Here is a 25359-nt window from a genome sequence, read left to right on the forward strand (position 1 = left end):
CAGCGCCACGCCTCCCCTCTCTTCAGTGGCAGAGAGAGACACAAAGAGACAGAGAGAGAAAGTGAGACAGTGAGAGTGAGAGAGAGAGAGAGAGAGAGAGAGAGAGATAAATAAATGAGTAGATAAATAAATAAATCAGAGAGAATTCCGTCATCGAACATCGTAGTCCCTTCAAATGGCTGGGTGGTGCAGTATGAATGCATGGCCATTATCCTACGGGATCAGAGAACACACAGCCACACACACAGGCAGTTCACTGGTATTCGTGCACTTAACACACACTTTTTGAACACAGTACAGTGACGTCAGCATACAATCATGTATATAACATGATAACATATAACAGCAGAGACACATTTTCAGGGACGTTTGGAAGTTTGCTGGTCATACCAATGACATATACAACATATTTAGACTCCTCCATTCTTCACCCCCCCACACACACTCATACATGGGGCAGCAAGTGCTGGTCAGTGAAATGCTGCATTAATTTCAGTGGAATTCACCAAAACGAGTGCCTTCACGTTTCTTACTTCCGGATGAACTAAATTTTGCAGTTAAATTTTTAAGTGAACTTTGACATGCAATGGCTGCATTGACATCTGAATGGGGGCCCTTCGTATAGCAGCACTGAAGATCCAAAATACAGGATGTGCTATATTTAGTAGCCTTTAAGCACAAACCCTTTTAACATATCTTCCCCACTGGGTATAAATAAAGACATAAAAGTGAGACTGCAGGATAGCAGTTAGTCAGGAGACTGTATTATTATGCTTTGATTTTACTGTTGTAACTGTAGGCAAGTTAGCCAGCTTGCTTTTTTTGTGCAGCACAATCCACCATACAATCTACAATCTACTGGTCCAGGCTTGGTCACGCTCATTCCATAAGGCGACGCAAACTCCAAACGTCTCGTTTGACTGTGACTTTAGGCTTAGAATATTCTTATACACTATACTGCCAAAGTATTCGCTCGTCTGCCTTCACACACATATGAACTTGAGTGACATCCTGTTCTTAATCCATAGGATTTAATATGATGTTGGCCCACCCTTTGCAGCTATAACAGTTTCAACTCTTCTGGGAAGGCTTTCCACAAGGATTAGGAGTGTGTTTATGGGAAATTTTGACCATTCTTCCAAAAGCGCATTTATGAGGTCAGACACTGATGTTGGATGAGAAGGCCTGGCTCACAGATTCATCCCAAAGGTGTTCTATCAGGTTGAGGTCAGGACTCTGTGCAGGCCAGGCAAATTCTTCCACACCAAACTGGCTCGTCCATGTCTTTATGGACCTTGCTTTGTGCACTGGTGAGCAGTCATGTTGTAACAGGAAGGGGCCATCCCCAAACTGTTCCCACAAAGCTGGGAGCATGAAATTGTCCAAAATCTCTTGGTCTGCTGAAGCATTAAGCATCACTGGAACTAAGGGGCTGAGCCCAACTCCTGAAAGGCAACCCCTCCACCAAACTTTACACTTGGCACAATGCAGTCAGACAAGTTCCGTTCTCCTGACAACTGCCAAACCCAAACTCCGTCAGATTGCCAAACGGAGAAGTGGGATTGGTCACTCCAGAGAACACGTCTCCACTGCTCTAGTCCAGTGTCCAGCAGTTGTGCTTTACACCACTGCATTCAACGCTTTGCATTGCACTTGGTGATGTAAGGCTTGGATGCAACTGCTCGGCCATGGAAACCCATTCCATGAAGCTCTGTACGCTGTTCTTGAGCTAATCTAAAGGCCACATGAAATTTGGAGGTCTGTAGTGATTGACTCTGCAGAAACTCTGCGTACTATGCTCCTCGGCATCCGCTGACCTCGCTCTGTCACTTTATGTGACTCTGTCATTTTATGAGTTGCTGTCATAATTTGTTATAATACCACAGACAGTTGACTGTGGAATATTAAGTAGCGAGGAAATTTCACGATTGGACACGAGTGCACAGGTGGCATCCTATCATGGTACCACACTGGAATTCACTGAGCTCCTGAGAGCGACCCATTCTTTCACAAATGTTTGTAGAAGCAGTCTGCATGTCTAGTTGCTTGCTTTTATACAGCTGTGGCCATGGAAGTGATTGGAACACCTGAATTCAATGATTTGGATGAGTGACTGAATACTTTTGGCAACATAGAGTATATCATCGCTGTCCAAAGAAGGCCTTGTATCTACAAAATGGTAACTTTATAGAAGAAGAAAAATATTTCTTAACTTTGAATACTTCATATAAAATGTCATTTTGAACAACGTCTGTTAGTCCTTTAATCATGTAATTTGTACAGAAAGGGCAGCTGGCATTTAATTAGGTAAAAAATAAATATAGAGGTAGGATGTTTCGTTCCAACAGTGATGATTGCAGATACACCTATATACTATGGACAAAAGTATGCAGACACACTTATTGTGTTTAGGTGTTTTAGCCACATACTTTACCAACAGGTATATGAAATCAAGCACACAGTCATGTAACCTACGTAGACAAAACCTGGCAGTAGAATGGGTAGTACTGAAGAATTCAGTGATGAAGAGCGTAGCATGTACAAAATCACCTCTGTTGCATTACTCACTACACAGTTCCTCACTGCTTCTGGAGGCAACAACAGCACAAGATCTGTGTGGGTTTCCAGGGCAGAGCAGCTACATATAAACCTACCATCACTACAAGCAATGCCAACTGTCAGCTGGAGTGGTGTAAAGCATGCTGTCACTGCACTCTAGAGCAATGGAAAGGTGTTCTCAGGAATGTTAAAAATCACTATCTGGCACTCTGATGGACAAATCTGGGTTTGGTTGGACTGTATAGTGCCAATAGTAAAGTATGGTGGAGGAGGGCTAATGATTTGGCCTTGGCCCCTTAGTTCCAATGATGGGTGATGTTAATGCTGCAGCATACAAGACATTTTAGATAATTATATGCTTCCAACTTTGTGGCAACAGTTTGGGGAAGGCACTTTCCTGTGCATGACTATGCCCCTGCGCACAAAGTGAGGTCTATAAAGACATGGTTTGGCGTGTTTGGTGTGTAGGATCTGCAGTGGCCTCTACAGAGCCCTGACCTCAGCACCTTTGGGATGAATTGGAATGTTGATCACAAGCCAGGCCTTCTCATGCTACATCAGTGTCTGACCTCACAAATGCTCTTTTGACTGAATACGCACAAATTCCCACAGAAACACTCCAAAATCTTTTGGAAAGCCTTCCTAGAAGAGTGGTTCCTAGAAGAGGCTGTTGTAGCTGCGCCATATTAATACTCATGGATTTTGAATGGGATGTTCAACAACTCGTATACATTTGATTTTCATGTCTCCATTTACTTTTGGCTATAAAGTCTACATGTATATAACACATATCAAACATATATAAATATATATATGCATACATGACCCCACGTCCCAAAAAATACACACAAACGTGTGTTGTGTGTGTGTGTCGGTGTGTGTGTGTATATGAGAGAGTTTGTCCCCTTGGACGGTTCCACACAAACAAGCCCATTTTTCCAAAGGCTGTCTTGTGAAGTGCAGGCTGCAGGATTGATGGGGGCAGGGAGGGGAAAGGAGAGAGAGCAGTCTGGGAGTAGTAGCAATTTTTGGCATATTGGAGAATATTTAATGGTGGCCATTAAAGAGCAGATGCACTGGCCTTGGACACTAGACCTGAAGGACGTCTCACTGGACTGCTCACTTCCACTCAGAACCCAACCCAAACAAGACCCACGACCAGCAGGCCCAATGCGGCTCTAAAAACCAACTGTGTGGAGCAGGGGATTATATTAAGGAGGGAATTCAGGTCGAGGTTGAAGTCTCCCGTTCAGACCTCATTCTTCAATGCACAGTTAGTGATAAGCAGTAGAAAACAGTGGGAAAGCTGTTAACCTGGTCATGCGATGGCTGTGTCTGCCTGTACAAGGTTTATGGAATCACAGCGGACAAAAGGAAGTGGATTCAATAGCCATGCTGAATCTAAACTGAAGTCACTCTCAAGTCTGCACTCTTAAAAATAAATAGTGCCCAAAAGGGTTCTTTGGAGCGGTGGCATGAAACAGTGACCAGCTCTCCTTCTGGAAATTCACTCTCCTGCAGAGTTTAATTCCAACCTACATGCAGCGTGCTGCCCCTCTTACCCAACATCTAATACACCAGATCCGTACAATCAATGATTTTGAAGAAGTTTTCACGCTTAGAGCAGCTGCTATTACTACTACTAATACTACTGCTATTAATGTTAGTAGTATAATAATTTGTAGGTAGTTTGACCAGAGGAGGATGGGTCCCCGCTTGTGAGCCCTGGTTCCTCCCAAGGTTCCTTCCTCAGCTCTGAGGGAGTTTTTCCTTGCCACTGTCGCCCCTTCCTTGCTCACCTGGGGGTTTTTACCTTCTTGTTAAAACTTTGTCTTTTCTGGAATTCTGGAAGCTGCTTTGTGACAACATCAGTTGTAAAAAGCGCTATACAAATAAATTTGACTTGATTTGAGGATGTGGTAGACTGTGGATTGTACTTGACTCTGCAGGAAGGTAGATCTCCAGGACTACTGCCACAGGAGAACCACTTTTGGTTCCCAACAGAACCTTTCAATGGACAGCTCTTTAAAGATTTTTTGTAAATGTGTTTTTAACATGTGTAAGTGTAAAAAATCTTTGTAAAGAGAAAAGAACTATAAAGATTCTATAACAATGAGTAGGCCAACATCATAGAAAACCATGTTTTTGAAACCTCCATAGAAACCCACTTTTTTGAAATAACAGTTTCATTTAATATATAAACACTGTTAAAGTTCCAAACCATACTGTTTATTCCCCAGTCCATATAGTACATATATGGAAACTAAGCTGCAAAAAAGCCTTTTTTGAATTCATTGCTTGTATTATGTCACAAAATACAATGCATTTACATATATCTGCCTATTCACCCTACAGCAGTTTAGCCCCACCCATTCACACTGATAAGTGTTTCAGCCTGGACTGCTTTTTGAATGAGATACAATCCAGGGCAGGTAATCAGAACAGAGCTCATTTACACATATCAGTCCTAAAGGCATAGTAGGTAGTGCTGTCACCTCACAGCAATAAAGGCTTGGGTTCTGTTCCCCTCCTGGGCAACCAGCATCCTTTCTGTGTGGAGTCCCTATGTTCTCCCTGTGCCTGCTTGGGTTTCCTCCCATAGCACAAAGACATGCATTCAGGCCAACTGAACAAGCTAAAAGCGTTTTTAGTACATAAACCTATACAAATGTTATAAGTCCCCCCCAGGTTAAAAAAAAAAAAAAAAAAAATTAAAAAAATAAAATACAAAAAAAAATGTAGGATAAGGACCCTTTTTATCTATAATAATACATCTAAATCAAAAACCAACCTTACCAACCTTTATTATTAAGAGTTTGCTGCTATAAAAATACATGTTTGTGCAGTAACAGCTGTGCGACCAGCTTGTTCAGATGTTTCTGCTAAGTTATCTATTTATCAATTATAAAAGAATGATTAGTATAACTGTCTTATTCTGAGGCAACAGAAAATAGTTAAAAGTTAAATAACAAAACTGCCTACAAGTGTTCACTGCTACACAGCAACACTTTAATTAAGCAAGACAGCATATTATCAACCAGCGTGTAAAAGATCTGTGACCTTGAACAACCTCTCCCACGTTTTAGAACATCAGAGAATGAATCAAACGCATTAATACTGTATTTGCAGTCCTGTGCTGAAGTAGCTGAGCTGGTCTTAAAAATCAGATTGGTTTAGGAATACCACCTAATTAAATAACTACAATAATGGCATGACTATGCAGTGTGTGTGTAATCATTCCAGCCCATCCGCACCCCCACCCCACCTCTTAGTCTCGTTAGGTGAACATTAATTACAGCTGCAGTAGGTGTTTGTCCTCTCTAGTGTGTACCTCTGAAAGTTGGATTGGGTGCTGAATCAGTGGAGTCACCCAAGAAGCCCACGGTGCCACCGGCTGACTCACAGCCAATAAGATCCTGTGCCTATGACTCAGTGGCTGTGTGACGGAATGGCTGCTCTGACAGCCTGCTCCACCACGACATGGAGCACGAGGACCACAGAGGGAGGGATCGCACCTTCCCACAATGTACCAAAGGTCTGTATACTGTGGTGCATACTGGGTGCCAGTCAGCGCCTCTCACACTGTCCTCTGTCTGGTGGCTGAGTGATATGGTCACAAATCATATTTTTACATATCATTTGATATCAGTAATTGCCAGTTTTGAGACCCCTTTGCTTGATGAGCAGAGAAAGGATTGGGAGGTAGGACGGACTGAGGACACGGATGGAAATTAGAAAAATGAAGGCTCATCACTCTAGGCACAATCATGTGTTGCATCACTGACAAGCTTCATTCCTGTGGAACTTAACTACAAATATGTCTACTTTTGTTTAGTGCACATCTGACGCCTATTCATAAAAAAGTTTACTTGAAAACTAACATTTCTCCTCATTTAGAACCAAAAATCTCAGCTGTTAGAATACTGACATTCATGAAACATGCAGTCATTTGTAATTAACCCTATCCTGAAGTATAATACAGCAATAATTCCTACATATTTTGCTCATAGCTGGATTTTGAACTACTTTGATTTGAAACACCTTCTAATAATAGTGCATTGTGTTTTTGTCATTAAACGATAAAGGAATGAGTTTTCAGAGATCTGTTATGTAAAAGAAATCTCTGGCTTGTGTCTTTACAATAAAATAAGCATCTAAGTTCTGTTTTTTTTTTAACGTGCAAATGTATGCATATTTAATGATAACATCTTATTTGCATATCTAAATGTCATTTATTTTTACAAATCTTCCAAAACATAGAATACATGCAAGAATATCAGTATTCAACTACCAAACATTCACTGCAACAGTGTAAAAAATGACCCTATTCATGCTATTTCATCTTAATACTTATGTCACTGCTCTTCAGCTGTTTTTTTAATACTATTCAAATCACATCAGCTGTCTTTTACATTGTGTGAAGATTTATTTCTAAATGGATCAACAGAAATGGCTGAACGTTACCTGAAATATTGTTACATTAAATTTAGGACAGCCTGAATAATATCTTGAATACCGGAGAAAACAAAAGACTTTTTCTAGCTGATTTGAGACTACCAGACCAACTCCATGCAGCCAAAGTCATGTAAACCTTTTTTGTCCCAAACCTTTTTGGTGCAGAGATGATTTCTTCTAAATTTCATGAGTTAAAATACCAAGCTAACTGTCCTGCTGATGAATGACTAGACTTCACCTCCCTCCTCGTTTAGCAAGCAAAGGGTCCACAATTAGGCCCAATCCCATTTCACCCCTTACCCCTACCACTTAGCCCTTAGCCCTTCGTCACCTCCAAGGGTAGGGTGTCCCGATTTTTGTTGAGATACAGCGGTAGGGCAAAGTGTTAGGGCTACATGGCCCTCCAAACGGAAGTTTTTTCAGAGGCACACTCCAAACAGAGTGTTATGAGAAAATAAGAAAAATTGCCAAGCTGGGTGCGCAAGAAACCCACAAATGTGAGTATTTTCTCAGTTAAGAAATTACAATAATAATTGTATTGTCTTGGTTTAATGTCATTACAATGTATTATGTTCAATCATAAAAAATCGCTAATAGTATGCTAATGTCTCGGTCGCTAGCTAGTAAAATATGCCATTTCACCTTAAAAAGTCTAGCAGTACTGATGCCTGAACATAACTGCTCCTCCATTGGAAACAGCTGACTTCAGCTCCATATCACCAAAGAATTAGGGCTGGGGGATAATAAATAATTATCGCATCCCCCCTCTTTGCAAGCATATAATACCCTAAATTTAACTCAAGACCAGAAGCGAGGTTACCTTCCTCTGCTGTCACTGGCAGGGTTGCCTACAAAGCACCGCTAGTAGCCTGTTAATGAAGTAATGTTCTTTTTTATTTGAGGGTCCCATTTCATAGAGGAAGATTTCAAACACGACACCTTATATCTCCAAGGGGCAAAGTGACATTCGAAAACAACGGGTAGGGACTGGGTCCTAATGTAGAAGTCAAAAATAGTTCAAGCTTTTGCTGCTAACACCAGACTGAGCATAACAACAGAGTATTCATTTTCTTAAAAATACCTGTTTGAATCTGATAATTATTGTTATTGTTTTATCACCCAGGCCTGGGCCTTTCACTCTCTCTTTTTCTCCCTCCCTCTTTCTTCTCCTTCCTCTCTCTCTCTTCCTCTCTCCCTCCCTCCCTGACTGCTGGTAATAGTTGCTGAGCTCATGAGCTTCTTAAAAGGTTCATGTTCAGCAGATGAAAAACTTTAAGAGCTAGCTGTTTCTGAGTTTTAGGTCAAAAGGTGAGCATGAGGTCGAGGGTTTGAAGAGGTCACAAACCTGCTGGGCCAGCCTGGTTAACAGAAGCTCTAAAGTGTGTGCATTAGGTCCTCAAGAGCTTAATGATTTAATTGGTATTATTAGAGACAGAGAGGAGAGAGGAGACAGCCCTGGCACTCATGGAAAAGTCTGACCCACGGCAAGAGGCAGGGACACACACACACAAAAGCCTCACACCCACACACCCACACACACATACACAGAGCTATGGCCACAAAAGCGACACACGCACACAGAGGCAAAAATATATACCTCTATGACTGAACAAAACAAAGTATGGATCGTTTTTAAATATGGATTGTGTGGTTATGTGAAAATAAAACAAAGTCTGAAAGAGTTCTTTGTCTTGACTGTGGAGTGGGAGTTACTGCCCACACCAGGTCACAAAAGGTGTTAAACATTTAGAAAAGAAAACGACAAGGAAAGAGAGAGAGTGAACGGCAGACTGGGGTCATGGCCATGCGAACGTCAGTTGTGTACACTGTGTGCGTGTGTGTGCATGCGTGTGTGTATGCGTGTGTGTGTGTGTGTTCAGCAAATTAACTTTCAGGGCACCCTGGACATGAAAAACCCAATAATTTTTTCATTAACTGGTGTAAGGAAGCGGGCCAGGCTGGCACACACTAATTACCCTCCGCCAGAGGGGCCAGGAGAGGGGAGCAGAGAGCAGCAGCTGCCCAGCGCTGAGGCCTCCAGGCTGGGTGAATACAAGCACAGGGCCTGCTGGAGCTCTGGAGCCTGGCAGCAGACAGGAGTTCACACCGAAGCGTGGGAATCCGCATAGGTCATAATTGGTGGGCAGCCGGCTGCAGCACCCTATACACCAGCCCAAATAAGCAGCTTAAAGACTAGATCTAAACCAGGCCTATACAAGCCTTGCACTTGTCTGTCAGGATAGCACTGGTTTCACTAGCTTTTAATCTATTAGTTTTACACACACTTATTACAGTCACAGGCAAATTCTGGGCACCCCTGGTCAAATCACATGAAACAAAAATAAAACATCGCTATTGGGACAAGATCTTTTCTCCATTTCTGCAGTTTTTAAATTTTTCTACGATTTGGAAATGATTTCTGCCCTTTGTGTCAAAATTTCAGTATGTATGAATCAATAGAAAATAAAATAAATAAAATGTCATTACATTTGCTTCCAATAAAGGTAGGGTTGCCCCAATATGGGAATTTTAGGTCAATGTCATTTTTAAATATTTTTCATATACATATATTAATGCCAGTACATTTAGAATGTAGAATTTGGCAATAAACCCACCTGGATTAGCATTACAGAAAAATGTAACACTCTGTACAGGGTTTAAAATGCAGAAAAAGAATAAATGTGAAGATATAAAAACAAAAGTAAAATAAATACAGCATCAAATATGAGTTCAAAGTCAAATATAAAGCTCTGTCCAATTCTACGATACGATACGCATCCCTAAGTTAAAAGTTAGGAATGTTTTTCCTTATGTAAAGTTACCATCTTAAAGATACAAGGTTTTGTTCCAGTGATGATTTCACTGTATTATAATGTGAGTACTTGCTTAGGTGAAAGAGAGCGGGAGGGTGGGGCTTTACCTTGCTGGTGGGCGGCTCTGGCAGACGAGCTGGCCTCAGCTGGGGAAGAGCTCTTTGAACGTGTGCTGAAGGGCGATTGTCTAAAGCGGTCGTCCAGGAAAGGGCTGAAAAAAGATAGCACGGTTGAATAACGGTGCATGATGTATGTTGATGACAATATTACCTGCTTATGAATTGGACATTTTAGTGTTTTTGAAATACTGACAAGAACAACCAATAACTTGGAACAACATCACTGCTATACCAATACGAGTCTTTGGGCAGGTAACCTAGTGTTATATTCCCTTCCCACTGTATGCTGCCCTGAATAAGAGTACCTGAAAACACAAACCATGGCTTGTAAACATAAATCAAAGATTCAACTTACACTCAGTATCAGTTTCCCCAGTCAGTCAATGGCATGTCCATTCTTATTAATTGATTGGTCATATAGTTTCGTGCAAAAGTTTGCAATCAATACACATGTTCTGTTGATTTTCTAAGTGAAAATAATTTAACACATCCTCTACAGCAAACTGCCATTTTTCTGCAACATCTAGTGCACAATTTATGCTTATTTGTTAAGTTTAACATATCAGAAAAAATGGAAACATTTCAAATGTGCCATAATTTTTGTACAGTCCACATTTCATGTTTTTTTTTTTCCCAGTATGTTAAAATCAACAACACGTAACTTGAACAGGGTCACCCAAACCTTTGCATATGACTGTTTATATGTAAACATTGTATAACTTTGTCAAATTCCATCAGCAGCACCTGATTTATTTTAATGAAGAACTGAACAGATAAACCGGGTACTGGGTGGTAACTGTAAACACTAGAATTCATGGAGGAGAAATCTGGAAATGGTTAAGCTAACGCATTGTGATTGTATCTATTGTAAAGTTAGCATTTTTACTAAACCAATGTCTGTACTGCATTTCAGATGCCTTAGATCTTTGCGCAGTACTACATAATTCTTAATACATTATAAATACTCACAGCCCAGAAATATCCATCCCTATGGTTAACTACAATGGCAGAAATGGCAAATGGCAGCAACTCACCTGTTAATGCCGAACGATGTGCTGTCTTTGTTTTCGTTAGCTTTGCTTACTTTTTCTGTAAGAGAAAAATACAAGGGGTTGTGGAGGTTAAGCTTGTGTGGGTTTTTTTTTAACACTGTACAAACAACAGATACAAAGCTATTCTAATAAAGCAGACATTTTTCATTCAAACCCAGAGCAAACAGGCCATTAGACAGCGACAGTTCAAAGTTCACTAAAAACATGAGCAAAATTAGCTGAGCATGTACAGAACCTAAAGCGCTTCCAGCACAACTGTTCTGTATCTGCAGAACAGAGGGGGTCTCTCCCCACCCTTTTTTATCTGGAGGGGTGCTGGTAATGACCCTGAATCTCTAGGTGGCACTTCCTAAGCCCCCTTTCTCAGACACCCTCTCTGTCACATGACTCACAGAGGACGGAAGGGCTCTCTGGGTTGCCATGACGATGCTGCCAGAGATGTAGAGAGAGACAGGGGGAGAGAGGGACAGTGGGAGCTATAGAGGGAAAGAGAGAGAGATAGCAGTGTGAGAGAGAGAGAGAGAAAGAGAGAGAGAGAGGGTAGAGAGAGTGAGAGAAACGGTGGGATAAGAAAGAGAGAGAAAGAGAGAGAGAGAGAGAGAGAGAGAGAGAGTGTGCCAGAATGTTTGAGAACAAGACAAATAGATACACACACACACACACACACACAAACACAGACACACACTTCAGAGATTCGACTTGGATCGTGTGAATAGTGTGAGCGTGTGTGTGTGTGTGTGTATATGTTGTGGAAGTGGTGGTGGAGGATTTCTCGCTAAAGCTTCAGAGGTGCTACATGGCATTTAAACAGAGAGCCGTAACTGGCAAAGCAAGTGCTGGGGGCAGCTTTGCCTCTGCTAATCCTCTCTGTGCTCTTGACTGAAAAGCCCAATCCTGCCATCATTTAACACCACAAACATCCTCTCCTCTTGCAGCCTTGCGGCACAACAGCCAGGCTGAGGAGCAGAAGAAAGCCCATGGCTCGCTGCCGCGGAGGCTGTACACTAAATAAACAGCCCTGGAGAGCGCTGTACTCCACATGAGGCCGAGAGATATACGCCCTCCATTTCTTACGTTTCAGGCTCTCAGGGCCACTCTAGAAAGGCCCAATCAGAGACAAGTGCCAACATAGTCATAGCCTCAGAGGCTACATCACAGAGGTTCAAGGGCTATCTGATATATCAGTGTATTCAGATGGTCTGTGTCCACTCATGAATTTACCACAATAAAGTTGCTCTTGAACATCTGACAAAGTTGTAAATACAAGTGGTGATGTTTCATATTACCAGAGTGTACAAGCTGTGATGTATAATATGGTTTGATACCACTACAACAAAATAGACCAAACTAGCAAATAATGCACCAGTAGCACAGTATACTTTTCAGTATAAAAATGTTCACAAATTATTGTAACATTCAGTGAGCAACCAAAAATAAATACCAGTAAGCAACACAAATGTACATATGCATATGAATACATTTACATACATGACCATGCAAAATTCTTCATCTTATTAGTGATAACGCATAACTTTGAGTGCTTATTTGCCTTTACACAACAATTCCACAAAATAAACAATAAGAAGTAAAGCAAAGAAGCCACAAAGATCATATATACTCTGATACCAGCAAACCCCTTCTGCCAAAAAGGCAGCACCCTTTAGCGTTATGAACAGTGTGTAATGTGATTTTTTTTGGAAATTTGCTAGAAATCTGACTTTCTCTCTTCAACATCTTGTGAAATAAATGTCAAGAAAGACTGAACACAATCATCTACAACCCACTGGTATATGTTGCTGAATGTAATGTTTCAGCAGGTTTGGGCATTGATTTCATGAGACTGAGGAGAAGAAAGTTGATTATCTAATGAAAATCTTACACAAAACCAACTTTACTGAGCTGTCATGCATACAGCCATAAAACAGCATTTTTTGTTACGTCAGTACTTTCCAGATTAACCTGAAGGTTGTCTTGTTCCAGTCATACCTATGTTGGATGCAAAGCAGTCGGTACAGCACTAGATAACTTTTAAAATCCTAATAGCCTTTGAAAACAAAGAACATCACACACTTAACTTCATTAACAGAATTTTCTGTTATCATCGAATACAGTGGTGTAAAGCACCACCACTGGACTCTAGAGCAGTGGAGACGTGTTCTCTGGAGTGATTAATCACTCTTCTCCATCTGGCAATCTGATGGACGAGTCTGGGTTTGGTGGTTGCCAGGAGAACGGTACTTGTCTGACTGCATTGTGCCAAGTGTAAAGTTTGGTGGAGGGGGATTATGGTGTGGGTTTATTTTTCAAGAGTTGGGCTGGACCCCTTAGTACCAGTAAAATGAAATCTTAATGCTTCAGCAGACGAAGAGATTTTGGACAATGCAAGGTCCATAAAGACATGGATGAGCGAGTTTGGTGTGAAAGAACTTGACTGGCCTGCACAGAGTGAATGAAAGAATGGTCAGAATTCCCATAAACACACTCCTAAACCTTGTGGAAAGCCTTTCCTGAATAGTTGAAGCTGTTATAGCTGCAAAGGGTGGGCCGACATCATATTAAACCCTATGGATTAAAAATGGGACGTCACTCAATGTCATATGCGTATGAAGGCAGATGAGCCAATACTTTTGGCAATATAGTGTACTCCTCCATTATCATGTGACACAAAGTTCAACTGGATTAGACCTTTTTCTGCTTTGATGCACAAACAAGAATAGTGAAAATGCAAACTGAAGATGAATATGAAGTTAACACGGATATCATAGTCAGAGCTAGAGAGATGTTTTACTGTCAACTGGCTGCTGACTTGAAATTGTTAATTGTTTGAACTCAACAAGCAGCTCCTCTGTCTCAGCTGTCCGCTTCTTATCTTTTTTTCTCTCCTCCTGCTTTCTAATTGGCTGTTGCCTGAATCTCTGATTTAATTACACCATAGACCAACTCACACTCATGAACATTTTATGTCATTAAAAAATGTTCTATTTTACAGCTCAACTGGGGGACAAAAGATTGACTCATTTTTTCTCTCAATCCACCGAATCATCTGTGGTGTCAATCACAGATCATGTGGTGTCAATCTCCCGACCATCACTTCAGATTGTGAAAATTTGTCAGACAGGGCAAATCAAGGCCAAGATTAGGCTAAATGCATGCAGTATGAATCCAGCTTCAGCAATCGGCAACTAACAGAATGAAAACACCAAAAAAACATGCTGTTATTTGTGAGAACGGTATGTTTTTTTACAATAGGAATGCTTTTCAACCAATCTGTTTGTGCCGTCGGAAGCGATGACCACCTGGTAGCTATGATTTACTGATGTTAAAATTTTATTAATTAATTCACCTCTGAACACTAAGACTGCCACAAACATCAGCTTCTTGTCAGTTACAGTCTACCTAGCTATACCCCACTGTGCACTCCTATGCACCTTTTTATCAGTGTCATGGGAAATCTTTGTTTATCAACTTAAATGCTAACTTCTGGCTTTGCGAGATTACTCACCAGACAGTTTGAAGAGCAGCTCGGAGGCCATTTTAACCGATATGTCCTGGGAGAAGAGGTCCTTTTGGGGGCGGGGCAGAGGCTCTGGGAGTCCAGCCGTTGGCTCTTTCTTCTCACATGCCCCTAAAGTGCTGAAGCCTAGCAGGTGAGAGGGGGGAGGGGCCACTTCAGAGGGTGGGTCCACTTCCATGGGCTCCGCCTTCACCGTCACTTTCTGGAGACAGGTGTCCTTATTGTTCTCTGGAAAGGGCCAATCAGACAACAGGACCACATTTAGTTATCTGTCTATGGGATACTATGAAATATTTCAGCATTGCTGTATTCAGTATTCATTTCAACTCTAAAAGTTCAAAATGAAAATCAATCAAAATTCAGTGGATCTGCCATAGCATCACTCCTGTCTGCCACCTTCTGTCAGATCTTCCAAGAAAAACTTTTCAAGTCATTCTCTTGAATTGGAATTTTTTTTTTTGTATTTCTAAATGTGTCAAATGAACTGCAATAAGCTGCACAATGTGAACTGATGGTGGTCCATGGAGCTAATCGAGTGCATATCCACATAGGCCAAATCCACACCAGGCCTCCATTGAGTCATCAAGCGCATCACACTTGTGTGGAGTTGCTGAGTCTGAGTGCTGATGTGATTATTAAACCACACAGACAGAGAAGCGCTAATTTTACCAAATACTTGATAGATGTGATGTACACACAACTCCAGGTGGCTGTGGCTGTCTACCTTCTCCGAAAAGAAATGTTCCTACTGTGAATCTGAAGAAAGTAGACAATGATGTTCAATTATCTTGTCTCTTCTTATAGGATATCAAATATAAATTATGCTCAGCTGCTTAACCATGTAATTATTCATGTTAGTGTTGGGTCAGCATACAGAAAGTCACATGTGTGAGCATCACAGACAGCCAAGAAGCTGAGTGGAGGGACGTGCCCAGACTGGTCATCTCAAAACCCAGAAGATTTGACTTGAAGTGAAATCAATTTTAAATTAAATTGACCAAATTTCCCCGATGTGCGGAGGCAACCATGTCATGATTCAGGCACGCAGTTGGCATGATGCTAATTAGTTGGTGTAAACCTTCATTACTTGTTAGCTACATTATCCTCATAGCTCTAGTATAAAACTACAACAGCAAACTTTATGCCTTGGCTGATCAAGTGCATCTGTGGTAAGAGTAAAATATTTGTTTTTTGGCCAAAACATTACTTTAAGCAAAGAGAAGAAGAAAAGAGATGGCAAAGCCATAAAGAGACAAACAGCGCAAGCAGCAGTGAGCTCCTACGGTTCAGTGAGCGTCTTAATGAAAACCAGTGGCTTGACTGTCCTGATATCGGAAAATAAAGAAGCTCGTGGTAGCTCTAAGAAGAGGAGAGAGAGACGGAAAAAAGAGACCATTCCAGAATTCTTCATAGCGTGTTGCAACCTTTCCCTGCCCCTTCTTATCAGATCGGTTCAAAAAGTTAGACAAATAGTGAGCTATAAATAGCAGGATGGTAGATGGCATCTGTGGCTCCGAGGTAAGCAGTCCTGATCAGTGGAGCAGGAGGCCCCTGTGCATGCATGTGTTAGTTCATTTTCACACATTTTCGATATACGAGCTATACAGAGAAAAACAGGGCTAATCTACAGGGCCAAAAAGAGGAGATCTGTATAAAAGCTTTATAAACTGAAAGAATGATATCACTTGTTTTTTGGTGACTGAGTTTAAGACTTAAGGGTTACATTCAGAGAACATATGAAGAGTTCATTTGCAAAAGCATATCTCCATTTTAATGCATTTTCATAAATTATTTATTTATTGTGCATTCCAGGTAACATCAATCAAACTGCAGTCGGGTTGTTTGAATTAAGTAAAAATGCCTCAAAATACAGGTAACTACTGACCTTCAGTGAAAATTTGCTTTTGTATTTATATTTTGTTCTTGGGCAAAAACATAACTGCAATGGTCAATTCATGCTTCAGTATTAAACAAAGCAATAAAATTGATACAAGTTTGAAATATTTCAAAATGTTGAAAATTGCAACAAAACAGCCCATTAGTGGGCAATATTAAACATATATAAGATCAGACCTTGGAAAATCCTATGGCTGAATCTCAAATGGTTCACTGCTCCCTACATAGTGCACTATGTGAGTTATGAAAATTTGGGTTTGACATTCAAATATTGCACTTTATGCCCAATATGAATTGTGCACACATGGCTGAATTTAAAGTGGTGCTTTGTTAGACAGACTGTGTTCTGTTTAGATGCAGTAGCCACTATTTAGAGACCTGTGTCCTGCACTTTGAAGAAAGTAGGGAGCTTCCACCTAAACAGTGCTGCGTCACCTGACTCGAACACTGTGCGTTGATTGGGTGAACAGATTTATGGGGTTGTGCTCAAGAACAGCACTGGCAGTCGACTGTTTCTGCTATAAAAAGTGAACCTTCATTGCCCTGATAATTGACAATTCCGACTTGTGACAAAACGTATTTAGGGGTCAGAATGTGTTAAGATTATTAAGAATAACTCACAACTGTCAGCTTGATTTTTAAAAGAATGGCGTTTACTGTTTTCTGCAAAGGAACTCTGCATATTTACATATATATTAATAAAGTATTCTTAACTTTGAAATGAATGTCAAAGTAACAAGATTTCTATGGGTCCGTTCATCAATTTTAAGATATGTAAAGGGCAGCTTGTATTCTAAAATTATGTGAAAATATGATGCAAAAGTTCCTTCAGACAAAAAACAATATATAATATACATGAGACATATGATTATTATATATAAGTTCTCACATATACATATATACATATGGTACACACTGCTAAAAATGTGTGTGTGTGTGTGTGTGTGTATGTATGGGTATGTATGTGTGTAGTAAGTGTATGTGGGAGGAGCTTGCAGTTTTAGGGCAGTTGTAGCCTGAGAGTGACCCTGACCCCTCCTCTCTCGTGAGAGCGTTGCTGGGCGGGGCCTGTCCCTGTGTTGTTGTCTGGATCTGACCTAGATAGTGTGTGAATACAGTCTGTGTGTGTGTGTGTGTGTGTGTGTGTGTGTGTGCCCAGGTGTCGGGAGCTGGAGGAGGCAACACCACACAGGGACACTGACAACCAGCAGCTCGCTAATCCTTTAATAAGGTGCCTGGAGCCAGCGCGAGGGCTGGGGTTACGGAGGGGACAGACACACGCACACACACACACACACACACACACACACACACACACACACACACACACACACAAGCGTGCACTCTCGCCTCGGGTTCACCAACGTCACTAACTGCTCTCCAATGCACTCACAATGGCAGGGAAAAGGAAGTGATCTTTGAACATACACCCTCATCCTCATCCTCATCCTCATCCACTTGCCATTATTGTACACTTTTTTGGGAGAGTTTAAAAAAAAAAGTTCTTTCACACCCCACACACAACAAGCAAATCCCTCCTTCCACCCACACACACAGACACACACACTCTACAGCTCTATGGGCTACATCTTCATTTGAAGTGAGGCTGACCAGCTGTTGCTATCTACAGCTTTGCGGGTGGATGAGCTCCCTCAGGCCTGCGCTTAACCTCTACAGCGTACACACACACACACTGTGGCCATGTGCACTTACACACCCATCACCTAGCACACACACACACACAAACACGCACACACTACTACTTCAAATGTACTTCTTGTATGTCAGCACTGCCTGTATATCAAATCTCAGCAGGACTTTACTACTTAAATTATAGATAGAAAAATACTAGTGATGTCAAAGATAACATGTTATTACCAGATTCATGCAATAAATTATTTATGGCACTAATTTTTCAACACTTTTAATACATTTTCATAGTTTGACCCTTTGAACTGTCTGTACTTTCAACCTGAAGCTTGCACACTGTTCCTATGCCTGTAACTCCTTCATTCAACTTTTAAGGACACCTATCCTTATCATGGATCTCTGATAAAACCGTATCCAGGTTGTACCATGGTGAATTTACTGATACAGTAATAGCAGTAACTGTACCGTTAGCACTGGTTGATGCCTTCAGGAGGCTGGACAGTGCTTGCAGGAGAGCTATGGATTAATCAAGCTGTAACATAGTATTACGAGAGTGAGAGGCTACAATTGTGGAGAAATTGACTGTATATATGATATGTATAAGATATCTGGTTGGAACATGCAGCCACTGCTGCTCTCACTGGACATCATTGATGAAAATGGGAGACTGTGTTCGTCCTGTGTAGCTTATTTTATCCACTCTTACAGCCATAACAAAATGCGCTACTTTTTAACTGCTGTATTCATTTAAAATTACTCAAATTATTCAATTCAATTATTCTGAATTGTGCACTTTTCTAGAGACATGATGGTCATGACAAAAAGATAAGATTTGCACACCCAGACTAAATGACTGCAATCACTGCAATCAGGCTCAGCCTTATGATTTAGCATGATAAATTAGAATGTAATTTTGTTTTTCAACTAAATAAACATCACAGCAAATTATATGTAATAAAAAATAAGTGTCGCTCCTTCAGCCAAATAACATCAACGCAGCCAAGAAGTTGAAATAGTGGTATTGTAGTATATGTGTAGTAGTGTAGTAGTTTTCAATACATAACTGTCCCTATAATCATGAGATTGTGAGTCCGATCCCTGGTGATGCTACAGCCATCTGTGGTCAGGAGTCCAAGACAGCACAATTGTCCTCACTCTCTGGGTGGGTAGGATGGCTCCCCTTTCTTCCTCCCTATCACTCAAGATGATGCTAGTCAGTGCAGGCGTCTATTAGCTGATGTAACAGATGTGGTGGTTTGTGCTTTCCTCCAAGCGCGTTCGGCTGTCCATGACATTGTATGAGAGGCAGTTTTAAAAAGGTACGGTGCCGCTTCACAGATCTTGCAGGGAGCCTTACCTGCCACTTTCAGATCAGTGCATCACAATGCACTGAAGAATTTTATCACCCCTATTGTGTCTGCTCTAACTAGCACTCAGATAATCTCTGTGTAACATGCTAGCTGATGAAATTATGCACTCTTCTGTTTCATTAGCATACTCTCCCATCTCAGATGTCCGAGCAGCACTGCAGCGAACGGTGCAAGGGAAAAGCCACTTACGGCCACTGGGACACACAGCATTAACCATTCAGCACATGCAAAGTCCTCTTATCACATGTGCCCTTTGATGTACTGTACTGTAGCAGCGGAATATGAATTCAGAGAGTGCAGAGACATGCAGAGCGGAAGAGCAATGCACAGAGAGCTAAAACAGACAGAGACAGACAGACGGAGGTATACAGAGGCCCAAAAGGATAGACAGAGAAAGGACAGAGAGGAAAGAGACAGACATGGACAGACAGGGAGAGAGAGAGAGAGAGAGAGAGAGAGAGAGAGAGAGAGAGGGAGGGAGAGAGAGAGAGAGACAGAGAGAGAGTCATAGAGCAAGGTAAAAGAGCAGTACTATAAACAAAAAACAGGGGAGAGAGAAAAGGTAAGTGAAAGACGTGGGAAATACAGCTATGGGAAAATAAGAGACAGAGAACGTGAGAGAAAGGGACTGAGAACAAGAAACAGATAGAGAGAAAAGAACAGTGGAGAGCAAAAAGGCAAACGGGAAGTGTGTAAAAGAGACAAGCACCTGAGGGGCACAGAGAGAGAGAGAGAGAGAGAGAGAGGGAGAGAAAAGACAGAGGTGGAGAGTTAGAAATGGAGGTGGCAGAGAAGGACAGAGATGGAGTGAGTGAGATACAGAGAGGTAGAGAGATAAAATAGGTATAGAGAGTGAGAGAGAGAAGCCAGAGGTGGAGAGAGAGAAAAAGAGAGAAAGAGAAGGAGAGAGACTGAGCAAGAGAGATACAGAGAGAGTGAGAGAGATACAGAGAGAAGGAGAGAGAGAGAGTGAGAGTAAGGCAGTGAAAAAAGAAAAAGAGAGAAAGAAAGAAAAAAGATGAGCAAGAGAAAAAGGAAGAAGAGAAAAAGCAGGGGAGAGAGATGGGCAGAGAGGGAGAGAGAGACAAAGCGCGAGAGAGAGAGAGAGAGAGAGAGAGCATGAGCAGACACCAAGGGAGAAGAAGAGGGACAGAGAGAGAAAGTGGGGGAGAGAGAGAGAAAGAAAGAAAGAAAGAAAGAAAGAGGGGAGACAGAAAGAAAATGATGAGCAAAACAGAAAAGAAGAAAGGAGGGGGAGAGATATGAAGAGAGACAGAGATAGAGGAAGACCAGGAGAGAGAGAGAGCAAGACAGCAAAGGAGAGGGAAAGAGAGAAAGAGATAGCAAGCAAGCAAGACAGCAAGAGGGAGAGAGAAAAAGATTATATAGATAACTGCTGCAATGATTTAACAACATGAATCATGTCAATAAAGCAAACAGACTTGAACTTGGAAAGAAAGCGAGAGGGGGAGAGAGAGAAAGAGAGAGGAGAAAGGGAGAGAGAGATGGACTCAGACTGAGCGAGAGAAAAAGTGAGCAGAGAGAGAGAGAGACAGAGAGAGAGAGAGGGAGGGAGGGAGGGAGGGAGGGAGAGGTTGTTTCTCTGTGGGTATGATGACCGCTCAGACAGAGAGGTGAAGAGTTCAGCTGCTTCAAAGAGCCGTGTTCGGCCCGTGGAGAAACGGGGGTTTGGGCTCTGCTCAATAATGCAGCACCATTGTGATGCAACACCTGCCCTGGTCCGGACAAACATACGAACGCAGAAAGAATCGGTACACCGTGTGCTTGACCACAGGCCACTGCCGTGTTTATCACAAGCACGATCACAGTGTGGAAGCAGATGAAGCTTTTATGAAACAGGTACAACTGTAAATCAGCAGATTTAATATTTTAATTGCTTTATGTAGTATTCTGTAGCACAGTCTCACCATTTTGACAAAATGCACATATTTGTCCGCCAATGTTTACTACATTACCCAGAATGCAGTGCACAAATGTGTCACTGAGAATCCCGACCGTAATTAACCTCCTGTGACTGCTGATTGCACTGCTGCAATCAATTGTATAGCTTGTAAAATCTCCATAAAAATGTTCTGCCAGTAGAATATGATGCTTTGGAACATTGCACATGAGCCTAAGGTCACCATGCCCAATGCCATGCGTCAGCTAGAGGGGTATGAAGCTTTTCAGCACTGCCCTGTGGCGCAGTAGAACTGTGTTCTGTGGAGTGAGAGAACTCCATCCAACGCCTTTACTATGATATGGAGTGATGTTTGTGATTCAGAGCTAATCATCCAACATCAGTAGTTGTACCTCAATACTGCTCTTGTGGCTGAATGCAGTTAAATACATAGCAACGTTCAGTCTAAAGCCTTTCCAGAAGTGCAGAAGCTTAGAGGCTGCTGCTGCAGCAAAGCGGGACACACCCCCTAATAACACCCTTGATTTCAGAAACACTGGATACACAGGTGTCTACAAACTTATAGCTATCAGCTAGCATTAGTCATATGGCCCCTCTAATGGAGCTCATGAAGTACCCAGGTGCAGAAAACACAAACATGTAAAAGTTAATGTGGTTATACACCCTAATGGATAACACCATGACCCCATGCACAGGGTGCAGGAAAACCAGTTGTCACTGTTATGTCCTTTTAAGATTTGAAAGGAACTTGCTGGGATATCCACCAGAGATCCGAAAGAAAGCTCAGGTTTTATTTTTTTCAGTGCAAAACAAAGGCTGAGTTCACACACCAGGTAAAAGAGGCCCAAATCTGATTTTCTCATCAAATCAGATTTTTTTTGTTTGGCTGTTAACAGTATCTTTTGAATGTGGCCTATATGTGACATTAGTCTGAACAGATCATGCTCCTAAACTGACCCACATGTGCAAAAGAACAATGCTTCATGTTGGTTCATGTGGCTCATCCAGAGGTTAACAACCATGACCGCCAATGAACCCCAGTCGCCCCCAGAGCTTCAGTTTCATCTTTACCAGCATCACAGGACCCATCATGAGGCTTCACTGACTGAAGCTGGGCTCATCACCCAGAATGTGTTTGAGCTTGCCGTAAAAAGGGCGCAGCCACTTCTTTGGTTTGTGTCCTCAGATTCTTTAAACTTTGCTTTCAGACTTTTAACCATTCTTTGATGCTGCAGCCCCACCCTCTTATGGCCACGTTCAACCATTTCCTTCGAAATCTCTTTGAACACGGAGTGGTTGCAATGGGTCTCTTCGAATTTTTTCACAGGTCACAGTAGTGCAAAATTATGACAAATGTGGAGTTGGATTGACATAAAATTCACATAAATGAATCTAATTAAGTTGCTAACTTTACTTCCTCTTGCACTTCCCAGGGTGTAGTTCTTCTGTATACTCTGGCTCGAACATGTATGGTTAGATATTGAAAAAAAATCCTCATTCTACGCTGATGATCAGATCTCTTACTTGAGTACTCCATGTTCTCTATTGTAACACTGATTTCTGCTTCACTGTAAGAGACAAGTAGGTACGTTAACAACAGTGGTTACATTTTGGTCAGATTGTCCCTTTGAGACACTGAAGATCTTTTGCCATGTTCTAATTTTATTATAAAGTGTGATTTGTGAGGTGGTGGCAACCTGCAGCCCACTGTAGCTGCTCTATCTTGACCCCTGAAATCACAGTCTCAAACTGAGCCATGGCTTTAATTGGCTGGGTGTGATGATGAAGTCTAAAGCACTGGGTGACTGGGAGGGTGGGGGTGGGGTGGTATAGAGTCATCCAGAAATCAGTCAGGAAAACAAGGTGGGCTTTTAGATCTGTCTTAGTCATGGGGAGAAAGAGCTCAAACCTGCTGGTAATATGGAGTGTTTTTCACACAGGTGGGCACAGTAGCTCCTGAAATGCTGCGGGCCTGTGTGCCCCCTGGTACAGCTCCGCGTCAGGGCCCATCTGTTGAAACCCAGTCACCGTTAGTGTGGAGGGACTAACAAGGCAGCAGTAATTAGCCCCAGGATGCTACCAGCACCCATCAGACAGATGTGGGGGGAGAAGTGGACATGCTGTTAACTGGTTTGATCAGAACAGAAGTGGAGGGGGGTGACCTACTTAAAAAAACAGGATGATGCAACTCTTCACAATGGGCAGACAGAGATGCTGCGTTCTTCTACTGTTGAATGAAAAACCAAATCAGCTTAACCTCACTATTTATTTATTTTTTTCCAGAGTGATGGATCAAAGTCCAAGTGGGCTTCAACCCCAAACATATGACCATAATAATCTTTAAAAGGCATAGGGTGGAGGAGTTTTACATTAATAAAGCATTAAGCAAACTGTCACTGACTGGCATTTAGCACTTCTAGTGTGCTTATTGTGGTTTTAAAAGCAGCATTTTAAATGTCTCTCCCTTGGCCTGCCTCTTGTCAAATTTATGAAAAAAACTACATAAAATATACAAAAAACAACAAAATAAATTGGATAAAAAAATAAAAACATTTTTATTATTGCTTTTCAATTTGATAAAAATGTGTTAATTCACAATAAATCAAAAACACAACATAAAAGTGTGACCACGATTGTGTAAGAGTAACACCTACTACACCCAGGCTACCAATTACACCTTTAATTGGTTACAGGCAGTAGCACTGCCGTCTATCACCCTGTGGATTCATCCATAACCCTGCAGACTGGGACCCCAAGAGAAGGGCACAGGGTTGCCAAGGCAACCCAGGTCAGGAGGACAGAGTGGATATGAGGCTGTGAGTCAGATGCACAGGACCCCCCCCCCCCCCAATCACCCCCCCACCACCACCTGCCCTCACTCGCTCTAACCCAAGGACGTCGCCTCACTCTGATGCGACACACTCGCTCCTCCGCTGCAGACTCTGCGTTTCCATGGTGACAGCAGACCGCTGTAGAGGCCCAACGTCATGCCTGCTGCAGTGGGACGCTTGATGGCCGGGCAGCTAACGGGACAGACTAACTGGAACCTGAACCCAGCCTATGGGGAGCAGAATGGTGTGCAGGTATGGTGTGAAGCGGAGAGGTGCTGCTGTGTGGCCTGAAGTGGACGAGACCTATTTCCGGATGCACACTTATACACACTCACACACACACACACACACTCTCACAGGGGTATAAAATCTGTGACCTCTCAATGATTTGACCATGATTCTTCAGGAAATGATTCACTGCCTCACCAAACTTCAAAATTTAACACAACTTGATTTGATCAGTTATTTCTATTTATACAGTTTATACATTTATATTGGATTATAAACAATAATAATGATATAAAGATTTTTTTCTATTACTTTTTCATTTAAAAACAATTTAAGAATTTTGTTTAGGCAAAAAATTGGGAGCGTAGTTTATTAAATATTTTGTTAACCAATTCTAATCCATTCTTACATTCAGTTAATTTCATATTGAGTTCAAGTTCAAAGTACAATCATGAAACATGTTTTATTTTCCTCCTAATGTGCTACTTTTAGCAAATAAATTGCGAGTAATTATGCATTAAAATGTGCAGAAATGTGTTCTCTGTAGTGTTTGTGATAACCCATCTTTATTTAGAAAATCAACAATACATGTCAGCTGACCAGCGGCGCCCGAACATGTCTCTGGCTACTAGGGCTGAACGTTTGCTCATGTTATGATATTCATCATGATATATGGGTCACAAAATGATACACTATGCGTAAAGATGGCACAATACCACTTCTCTGTTCCTAAATTGATACTGATATTGAAACCTTAAGTATCAGCCACATTCTGACATAATATTTCTACTTTAAAAACGAATATGCTTTAATTTCACTACACATGAGTAAGCATCAAGCTCAAACTAATCCACTCCACTAGGCCACAGGAAAAAAACACACAGCTAACAACATCTCATCACATAATGTAATTACATGCTATTTCCAGATAGACGTGCTGCAGAAATGGAT

General features: G+C 41.6%; 1 protein-coding gene across 6 annotated transcripts in view; it reads right to left on the reverse strand.

Annotated features, from left to right (window-relative positions):
• znf827 (zinc finger protein 827) overlaps positions 1-25359 on the reverse strand; it is a 113392-nt gene that overhangs the window by 29343 nt on the left and 58690 nt on the right. For all 6 annotated transcript variants that reach the window (XM_037538480.1, XM_037538479.1, XM_037538483.1 and 3 more), the window contains exons 6-8: positions 14501-14740; positions 10981-11035; positions 9935-10038 (exon numbers count right to left, since the gene is read on the reverse strand). In XM_037538480.1, coding sequence (XP_037394377.1) covers positions 9935-10038; positions 10981-11035; positions 14501-14740 — 399 coding nt within the window. The remainder of the gene's footprint in view (positions 1-9934; positions 10039-10980; positions 11036-14500; positions 14741-25359) is intronic.

Source organism: Pygocentrus nattereri, chromosome 5 (genome assembly GCF_015220715.1).
Source record: "Pygocentrus nattereri isolate fPygNat1 chromosome 5, fPygNat1.pri, whole genome shotgun sequence".
Lineage (NCBI taxonomy): Eukaryota > Metazoa > Chordata > Actinopteri > Characiformes > Serrasalmidae > Pygocentrus > Pygocentrus nattereri.